Here is a 10,837-nt window from a genome sequence, read left to right as displayed (position 1 = left end):
AAGCAAGCTTAATTTGGGAAATTGACAACCTCTTTCTAAATTAACGAAAGTCTAGATAGATGTTCAACAATAGCCAAATTATGCGAGAAATTAACCTATAAAACAAATCAACTTCAAATCAGATCTTCATTAAAAGATATCAAAATCTAACAACAAAAAAATAATAATAAATAGCAAAAACAACAATTAAATGCAACCTTAGTAAAATACACAAGTAATTTTCAACGTCCATTTAATTTATGATACAACATCTCAATCAAAACACACAATTGTGGAATGAAGCACCAAATCATTTCCAATGTCCCTCTTCCTACAATAACCGGTTCACCTCTCTATATATTCCCTAACCACTCTAACCCCGCCAAAATTTTCATTATTGAAAAAAAGAACGAACTGAGCATGGATTCCTCGGAAAACGGCTCTACCTCACTAAAGCAGCGGCTAACTATCGGCTTCTTTATTTCATTCATGGCTCTATGCGCCAAGCACGCCGGCCGAGTTTCTAAAAAGATCAAGCCCAAGACTAAAGAAAACGGCTTAGCTTCTTCCGACTCTCCGAGATTCCACGGGCCGAAATCACCTCTAAAATCTCCGAGGCCGAAGCGGCTTCTGAAAACGATTAGCAACAAGGCGATCACGCTGGTTCACCGGAAAAAGCTCGGGCAGGAAAACGGGAAAGATGTGGAGGAGTTCGGGGATGGCGGGGTATGGCAAAGGGCGATTCTGATGGGAGATAAATGTCAGCCGTTGGATTTTTCGGGTGTGATTTATTACGATAGCAAGGGGAATCAGCTGGATCAAGTGCCTATTCGCTCTCCACGTGCCAGCCCCCTGCCTGCCTACCTCGCTCATGGAGGGCTCTGATAACGTCGTTTAAAAGTAGAAATGTTTTGTTTACAAATCTGTTCTTCTCTTCTGGTGTAAAGTAAATAAGGTGACATGTGTTGCGTTTCTATTGGTGGTTATGAATTGAGCTTGAGGGTTGTGGGTGACGAAATCGTTTTCCTAAGGAAATAACCTAGTGGCAAGTCTATTGATTTTTATTTTCGATCAAATTTACTTATTTATTTTTTATTTTAAAAATTCAAACTTGATTTTTGGAAACATGAAACTATCATCAAATTCAATATTCAGATTTTTGAACAAAATCTTTGAAAGGATCAATTTTTAGATGTTTGTGGAACTTCAACTCCATGATATTATCATCTTTTATAAAAGGGATAGGTGGACAAACAACGTTATTGTCTGTGTTCAACATGAGAAAATCTTCAAACATTCAAAATCAATCAATTTTATTCAAGTTTCTCAAGATGACACGATTTTAAAGGTTTTCCAACGATGACCCAGCTTCAGCACATCAGTATCTTACTATGGAAAGTTGAAATTTGAAAGGGCACCATTACAAAAGAAGTTTCAAATGTATTATAAGATGATGAGTTTTTTTGTACATTTGAACAAAATTTTACAATTAATTTTTTTTTTTATTTTGGTTTTTCAAGAGCATAATTGTTCCTCGTCATTTTGTATTTGTATAGATCATAAGATTGTGGCTTGAATTTGACTTGAGCGCAATAAGAGGCTATGAAAGATTGCATATAAATTTTGTTTCCAAGCCATAATGCTATCTTTTGTATAAAATAAGTACATAAAATAAAAATCGTCTTGACAGTTAGAATTTATGATTTTAATTTGAAAATTTGGAGTTCAAATTTTATGATGGATAAAACGAAATTAATGAAATGAAAAACGAATCTCTCCCAATTGAGTAAATTACAATAACACTGCTTTTGTTTCAAACCAAAATTAAATTAACAAAAAATGTAGAGCATCATTAAGAGTGTAACGGTTGATGAGTATACCAAGTACTTAGGCAACATCTTAAAAGAAATTCACTCTGGTTTTCATTTTAAAGACATATTAATTGATGTTGGGGGGCAAGAATTTAGTCATTTAATTTATTTATATATTGTTTAAGAATAGAGAGATGTCTTTTCTTGGATTAAATTTTTTATTAGAATTATTAATTATAGTGAAGAGTCCATAGCATGATTGGTGTGAAGAGGAAGGTAGAGCTTTTGACTTCCTTACGTGTCCGTCACCTTTGGTATTTGCCATTTTTATCGACTTTGCCTTTTCGATTTCACTACACTCTTTAAGTTTCTTATTAGACAATGTCAAATTTCTTTTACTAATTGCTTCTTTTTGTCCCAAAACTACCTCATGTATTTGACCGCATGCTATATATTTTAACTTTTCTTATAACAACTCTACTCTCAACAGGCTTAAACAAGTAATGAACCAACTTACTTTTGTGAAGGGAGGGCAAAATTTTTTACCACTCGTAGGTTGCTAATTAACAGGTTGACATTAGGAAGAAGAGTGAAAAAAATGTGTTTGCATTCAAAACTTTGAAAAAGTAGAGGCCCACGTAAGTTGTTTCCAGTCGATCTGATCCGTGAAATCAAATGAATTTCGTTACGTCAGTACGGTTAAATTAGATTCGTTAATTATCAATTAAATTAATTGATTTTTATTTTTTTGAAATTAGTAATTGATTTGATTGATTTAATCAATTTTTTATTTGTATTTTTAAAAATAAAAAATTGATATTAATGGTAAAATTATAATATGAATTTTATTGAGTGAAAATTGTTGCAAAATTATTTTTTAAAATTGATGGAAAAAAGAATAAAAAAAAGTTTGATTTCTTAATCAAACAAATCAAATCGGCCAAATTTATATCGGTTTGATTATTTTTAATTATTAAAAATAAGTCAGTTGATAGATTATTTTTTAAAGGAGAACATTAAATTAATTTTTGATAGTTTAAAATCAAGCCGGTGAAATTAACCGATTACTCACCCTATCAAAAAGCTTTATGGAGGAAATGGACTCTGTAGCGTATCTCAACATCTATTTCTATCTCGGTGAATGACTCCGTCATCCCATTTTGTTCAAGAAAATGGATTGACATTTTGATTTTATTTTTTTATTTGAGAATGCCGAATTTAGATTCATTTGAATATTTTAATTGAATTTATCTTATTTATTTTATATTAAGCTTATTTGGATTTTATTTTAGATTACTTTTTTTCAATTACTTAACTTTATTTATTTTGTTTGGACTCTATTTTAAATTAATTTTTCTTGGATATTTTGCATGGGTTTATTTCTTCAAAGTTTTGGCTGTATTTATATTGTTTGAGGTTTATTTTAGATTAATTTTTCTTTGATCATTTTGCATATATTTATTTTAGATTAATTTTTCTTCCATCGCTTGCATAAATTAAAATTCAATCCAATTTACAGTAATCCATTCCAATTTAAAGTTGACTAGTATGGGCTTGTAAATTCAAAAAGCCTAATGATGAAACCCAAAGTCCAATAATAAAACCTAAACAGATTGTACCAACATAATTAATTAATTAAAAAAGAATTAGTTAAATGAATTAAAAATTAAAAAAAAAAAAAAAAAGTCGACTGCACAGCTTCCCTTCCTCTCACTTTCTTTTACCCACGTGCAACAGACCCGAAACCCCCAAATTTCTTCCGCAAAATGCAGTAAACCATCCTCTAAAACTACCCACTTTCCCTTATTCTCAAAATCAGCATCCAAACCCCCAAAATCAACTTACATTAAATCCCAAATTCATCAAGACTCTTTCCCAAGCCCTCTACTTTCACTCCATCCCACGGTTGCTGCACCAAAAAGTCTAAACCCTTCTTCCACCACCAACTTTTTTACTATAAAATTTACATTCAAACAATTTCTTCCAAATCCTAGTTTTCAAACGCATTACCAAAATTCAATTAATCAAAGTTGCAATTTGATTAAATGTTTAGATAAATCAAAATTCCACAATGGATGTAAATCATGCAATGAGTCTCCTTGCATAAAAAGCATAATTCGGAATATCTAATCCATCATCAAAATATCAATCGTAAAAAATAACAAAAATGAAAAAAAAAAAACCAAACAAACTTTTTTGGCAGAAAGGTCTTTCGCTTTTTTATTTCTTTTGTCTTGTTTTGTTTTGTTTAAACAGTCAAAATTACCATAATCTCAAATTGGAAAAAGAAAAGCCGATAGCTATAAAAGGATCAGCCCTAAACCAGATCCGATTGTACCCCATATTGCTCATGCACTAGGAGCTGCGTCCTTTACCTTGCTTTGCGAGTAACTGCCATACTCCATAGCATAGTCCTTGACATGGCTGGCAGTGTCGTAAATCCGACTCCGAGCCTAGTCAACCCTGTCTGATCCCGGTGGGTGCATCCCTCTGAAGTAGCGGCACATCCAAGATAACCCTGCAACGGCCACAACTCCATAGCCGTATGCAGACAAGAACCCGGCAATGGTGACAAAGAGCACGGTGCCTACTGGGAACCATACGGGGCTAGAAATGAGGATCAATGGCATAAACAAGATGAAGCCAAAAAATGCAACAGTGACGGTGAGGCCAGTGAGGATTAGGAGAATTGAGGTAGAAGTAAGGAGGGTCGAGAAACCGAGAAGTTGGGTGGAGTTTGGTGCATGAGCTTGGATTATTCGTAAGAAAGAGGACGTAATGGCGGTGGAACTGGGTCTTGTGGCTCTCTGCTAGCTAGGATTACGTTCAGCCATGGTTGAGAGCTCAAAGGGTGGAGGGGAATGGGAAAGGGAAGGTTTGAGAGAGTGTGAAATGGGTTCAAGAGTTAAAAGGTGACGAGAAAGGTCGGCTTTGATGACAGGTGTGCGAAAGTACAGTTTCTGCAGAGATTCAAGGGACACACGTGGAGAAGGCGTGGAGTTTTTGTAGTCCTAGGTATGGGTGCTAGGCCACTGACTTTTTCCTTTTTTTTTTATGGGTATAGTGGGCATCTCAATTTTCTTCTTTGGTTGAGAAAGATGCTGGGTTCAGCTTTAAGGATCGGAAATACTTTTCTCAATTTTAAATTCTATATACAAAAACCACACATCTAATATATATATATATATATAAGATATATATATATATATATTACAATATATAATATTATATGTACAACCTATTTTGATGATACATAGGATAATTTCTAAATATAAAAAAGATAAAATTTTTTCAGACTTACATATACATTTTATCTAAAAGATAGATAAGATAATTTTTTAATTTTAATTGTTTATCAAATAATTTTATTTAACTAATTATTTAATTTTTAAAATTTTAAAATTTTAAAAATTAAATTTATCTAAATCCTTCAATATATATAAATATTATCTTAAATTTAAATCAAGATAAAACAAATTTCATAACTCACACTTACCTGTATAATTCAAATTCAAATATAACTTTTAAAGTTAAATCCCTAAATTAAAAAAGGTCAAAATGTGTCATAAGTCCCTATACTCATTGATTTTTAGGAATTTAGTCCTTTTAGTATTATTTAAAAAAATTTAATATTTATAGTATTACTTTTTAAGGATTTCAATCTAATCATTAACAGTATTAAATTTTATCTATTAATTGACTAACGTAATTACTGATGTGACATTTTTATTGGTTTTTAACATTGTTAATATTGACGTGTATTATAAATTCTGACCACATGACTACCAAAAAGCCATGTTAGCATTAACATGAATAGTTCTTAAACTTAATAATATCTTAATATCATTAACAAAAAAAAACTCTAAAAATTAAAAAATTAAAACCCTAAAAAAATTCTTCACGTAACAAAAAATCCCTAAATCTTCAACCCTCATTGAAAGGTTCAAGTCCCTCTAATTCTTTTGTGGAATCAATGAAAACAAAAGGTTTCAAAAGAAATACATTTGTTTCAATAGTTGCTCCTATTGCAAGTTTTGCAGTTTTTGTTTTTTTAGTCATTCCTCTATCCATCTATTGTTATAAAAAGAGAAAAGACAATAAGTTGGCTTCAACTTTTTTAGTAATCCACCTAAGGGATCCATCTAATTCAAATAATGCGGTTAGAGTTGTTACCGATAACACCAATGTAAGCAGTTATACACTAATTGGGAGTGGTTTTACGAATAGAAATATTAGCAGCATTGAAGAGTCTCATGTTATTGACGTTAGAAATTTGATCATATCAGTTCAAGTTCTTAGAAATGTGACAAAAAACTTCACACCAGGAAATGAGCTTAGCCGTAATGGCTTTAGTGTAGTTTATAAAAGGAAACTAGATGATGGAACACAAATTGCAGTTAAAAGAATGGAGGTTGGCGTGATTACAAGCAAAGTTTTGGATGAATCCCAAGTTGAAATTGTCATTCTTTCAAAGGTTCAGCACCATCATTTGGTTTTTCTTTTGGGTTATTCCATGTGGGATTCTGATTAAGGTTGAAGATTTGGGGATTTTTTTGTTGCGTGAAGAATTTCTTCAGCTTTCAGGGTTTTTGTGTTTTTTTTTTTTTTTTGTTAATGATATTTAGATATTATTAAGTTTAAGAAATATTTGTGTTAATGCTGATGTGGCTTTTTGGTAGTCTATGTGGCCAAAATTTGTAATACACATTAGCATTAATAATGTTAAAAACTAATGAAAATACCACGTCAACCATTTAATAGATAAAATTTAACACTATTAATGATTGGATTGAAATCTTTCAAAAATAATAGTATAACGACTAAATTCCTTTAAATAATACTATAGAGACTAAATTCTTAAAAATCAACAAATACAAAGACCTATGGTATATTTTGAACTTTTAGAAACTATATAATTCATACACTGTAAAAATCGTATAGAGTGTAAATCAATAGCCTTATATATTAAATATCAAAAATAGCGTTACAAATTTAAATTAATAGAATTTGTGGTTGAGTAATTGTGGTTTACCAATTTTTTTATCTTCTTTTATGATTTAAAATAAAAAAATTATCAGCATATCTTAATTTAAAATTATACAAAAATTTTTTTATCATAAAATAAAAATATGCATTCTCACTAAAATGATTAAAGATTAGAAGATATATAAAGAAGTCATGCAAAAATAAATAGAGTATTTAAGATGCATCCAAGATTTAAACCTCACTAATATTTAATATTTAATTCAACAGTGAATAAATTGTAAGAGGTGGTGGCATATGATGTCAAAAGCAAATTAGGTCTCAATAATGGAAGAAAAGGCAGTAGCACTCATGATCTTCAAAGGTAAAAATATGTGCATGACTATTAATTTTAATTTATTATTTTATTGTGTTACACGTTTTCTATTTCTTGCTTTTTTTTTTCTCTATTTCTTGCTTTCTTTCTTGATTATTCAAGTTAATTATCATATTAATCTTGATTTCTTTGAGATTTTCTTTTAATCTATTACAGGTGCCCATTTGATATGTTATATGCTTCTTTGGAATTTTTATTTTTGTATATATAAGCCATTTTTTATATTATTACTTGCACGTTATAGAATAATAATAATAGTGTGTTCATCATAATTAATCAATAAATTGAATATGATAAGTTTGTTTGGATAATTTTTTATTTTTCAATATTTCCAAAATTTTTTTCTTTCTTTTTTTCTTTTTTATTTGGTTGTCTTTAAAAAGAATTTAAGATTATAATGAAAATTTACTTTTTTAGATAAAGAAAATAACATGAATTTTCTTTCCTAATTTTATTTTTCAATTTGCCTTTCGTATTGTAAAGGTTTTTTTTTTAATATTAGTTCTTCTCTAATTTACCTTCCATTTGTATATTTTCATTTTAGTTAGATACTTGGTTAGAAATTGATTAAACTATTTAATTATCACAATGATGTCCTTATCAAAACCATTGCTTCAAATTTCATTACTTAATGTTACCATTTCAATATTGTATGTAGTATATATAGTATGTTAAAAGATCATCTTGAATCAAGCCTTCACGTTTTGCTCTATATATATGATTATATTTTCTTATTTATTTTTGTCAATTGTGATGATTATGTTGTTAGATATTATGGCCTACATGCTATTATCTAAAATAAATAACTATTTGTTTATGATTTAATAACTTAAGTTAATAAGTTAAGTAATTATAGTTTCATTTATATTGCTATTAATGGTCATTCTGATTAATGCAAATAAAAGAGAGATTTTCTTTCATTGTAAATGCATACGTTGATGGATAAAAGTTAAAGAAACGCTCATATCTCTACTTATAAAATAATGCTTTCTGTCCATCAAGAAAGTAATAAAAGATTAAAAGGTCGAGAAAGAAGTAAAAAAAATTATAAACATTTTATTAAAAGAAGTTATAATGGATCACAATATGATTTTTCTTTAATTAGAAAATTGTTAAAATCATCTTGTTTTAAGATCTTGGGCATTAAGATTATGTAAAATTAAGATTTAGTTTGCATAATAAAAAAAATTGAACATGTTGTGTCAAAGCTTTTGATTTAAGAACTTGTGATTTTTCTTTAAAAATTATTCTCTCTATATTTATTATTATTGATTTTTATGATCTATTTTTATATTGATGTTTGCTATTAATTTTGCTTTATATTATATTAAAAGTTAAGAGTTTCAATGTTCTCTACAAGTTAATATTGGCATGGTACATGAAATCCCAAAACAATAATTAAAACTTCTTTTATTTATTTATTTATTTATTTATTTTGGATATTATTAAACTATTGCTCATTTAATTACAATATAACTCATGTCTTTGCATAAATTTAGTATAACAATAAATCATATTTATTATATTAATTTACTAATGAAGAAACGTACCACATAAGGAATATATATTTATTAGATTAATGAATATATATATATATATATATATATATTAAAAGATATGTAAAACGCAAAGAAAAGTAATAAAGGTTGCATAATAAATGTAAGACAAAATAAATTAAACTTAATAGCCATTAATGTAAATGAATGTTTGACTATTTTATACCTATCTACTTGTTATAATATATATGTTCCATTTTACTATATGTGTGAGATACAACAATTATATAAAATTTATATATGATAGTTTTTAGGTATTTTGTTTACTTACATAAGTAACACCTTCCTCATATTATGTTTGGATTATCATTATGTCTATTATTATCAAAATAATAATTATTATTATTTATTTTGATATCTATAGTATGAACAATTTTTTAGTCACCAAATAGGCCAAATTGAAATGTTTTTTAAAGATGTCAAATTAAATAAAATTCAATTACTCATGATTATGTGATGTTATAAATGAGATGAGATGATAATAAATATTTATTAAGTAATAATTATAAAATATTTAAGGATCACCTAAAGGAAGATTGGTTAATTTTATAATCATGAACATAATTGTGGTTGATTAATATAATTCATTAGTTATTTTTACATATCCAAAGATAGCAAGTATGTCAAATTGGAGTATATATAATTACCAATTATGTGAAATCAAACTTAGGTATCAATTATGTTTGTTGTTGTACATTGTTGGATCACTCAAATGAGAACTTCAATGTACATTTAATGTTAATATGTATGTTATTTAAATCTATATCATGTATTTAAGTTACAACTCAAAGCATTAATGTATGAGCATTCTATTTATTTTGTATCATCTATTCCTATTTCTTTTCATTCACAAGCTTTGTCTTTTATAAAGTTCAATAGACTTAATTTTTTAAATGGTGTGAACAAGTCTAGTATCATCTAGGTATTTTGGATCTTGATTTGGCACTTCTGATTGATAGGCTTGCTGTTATTACTGAATCGAGTAGTACTGAACAAAAGTCTTTTCATAATACTTGTGAAAGATCAAGTAGACTGATTTTAAGGTTCATACAAATGACAGTAGCAAACAATATTAAGTCAACAATTCTCAAAATTGATAATGTTAAGGAATTTTCGAAGTTTGTGAAAGATATGTCTTAATTTGACTCTGCTAATAAGTCATTTGTTGAGACATTAATGGATACGTTAACTACTATTAAATTTGATGATTCTCATATCATACATGAACATGTTACTAAAATGTCAAACATACCAGCAAGATTAAGATCCATGGGAATGGAAGTGAGTGAAAGTTTTCTTGTACAATTTAGTATAAATTCCTTATCTCTTGAATATGGTCCATTCTAAATAAATTACAACACTATAAAAGATAAATGGAGTGTGATTAAACTACAAAGTATGCTTATTCAAGAGGAAGTAAGGTTTAAGAAGTAAGAAATTCACTCAATTAATTTCATAGGCCTGTCAAGAGCTAAAAAGAAACTAATAAAGAAAAATAGAAAGGGTAATAAAGGATCACTAAAGATTAATGTGTCATCTGTCCAAATTCATAATAAGGAATAAAAGAAAAGTAAGTGTCATTTCTGTAAAAAGTTTGGACACTATCAAAAAGATTACCTAAAATGTAAGGCATGATTCGAAAGGAAAGGTAAGTTTAGTGCTTTCATATGTTTTGAATCAAATTTGGTAGAAGTTCTTTATAATACTTGGTAGATTGATTCTAATTGTACCACTCATATTTCAAATACTATGCAAGAATTCTTTACGACCTAAACCATAAATCTAAATGAAAAATTTGTTTTTAAGGAAAACTAAATCAAAACTTCAGTTGAAGCCATTGGAACCTACTGTTTAATTTTCAAAATTAGATACCATTTTGATATTTTTCAAACTCTTTATGTTCTTTCCATTTCTCAAAATCTAGTTTCTTTGTCTAAACTTGATACGTTTAGATATTCCTTTAAGTTTGGAAATGGATGTTTCAGTTTATTTAAACATAATCATTTTATTGGCTTTGGTATTTTATGTGATGATTTATAGAAATTAAATCTTGATAATCTTTTTGCTGAGATCTTGTTGACCTTCTTACATCATAATTTTGGTACTAAACATGGTTTAATGAATGAAAATTC

General features: G+C 28.4%; 2 protein-coding genes across 2 annotated transcripts; one reads left to right on the top strand and one right to left on the bottom strand.

Moving 5' to 3' along the window:
* Positions 1-205: 205 nt before the first annotated feature.
* On the top strand, positions 206-989 carry LOC111316756 (uncharacterized). Its single transcript, XM_022918863.2, has one exon. It carries the CDS (start codon positions 277-279, stop codon positions 862-864), a length of 588 nt encoding a protein of 195 aa, XP_022774598.2. The 5' UTR covers positions 206-276; the 3' UTR covers positions 865-989.
* A 2,902-nt stretch (positions 990-3,891) lies between these two features.
* Positions 3,892-4,781, bottom strand: LOC111316748 (Oleosin family protein). Its single transcript, XM_022918850.2, is given in 1 exon segment — positions 3,892-4,781. A coding segment is annotated over 1 exon segment (486 nt). The 5' UTR covers positions 4,625-4,781; the 3' UTR covers positions 3,892-4,138.
* Positions 4,782-10,837: the final 6,056 nt, after the last annotated feature.

Source organism: Durio zibethinus, chromosome 9 (assembly GCF_047325235.1).
Source record: "Durio zibethinus cultivar Kanyao isolate XHJ-2024 chromosome 9, ASM4732523v1, whole genome shotgun sequence".
Classification (NCBI taxonomy): domain Eukaryota; kingdom Viridiplantae; phylum Streptophyta; class Magnoliopsida; order Malvales; family Malvaceae; genus Durio; species Durio zibethinus.
This window is presented reverse-complemented; position numbering and strand designations above follow the sequence as displayed.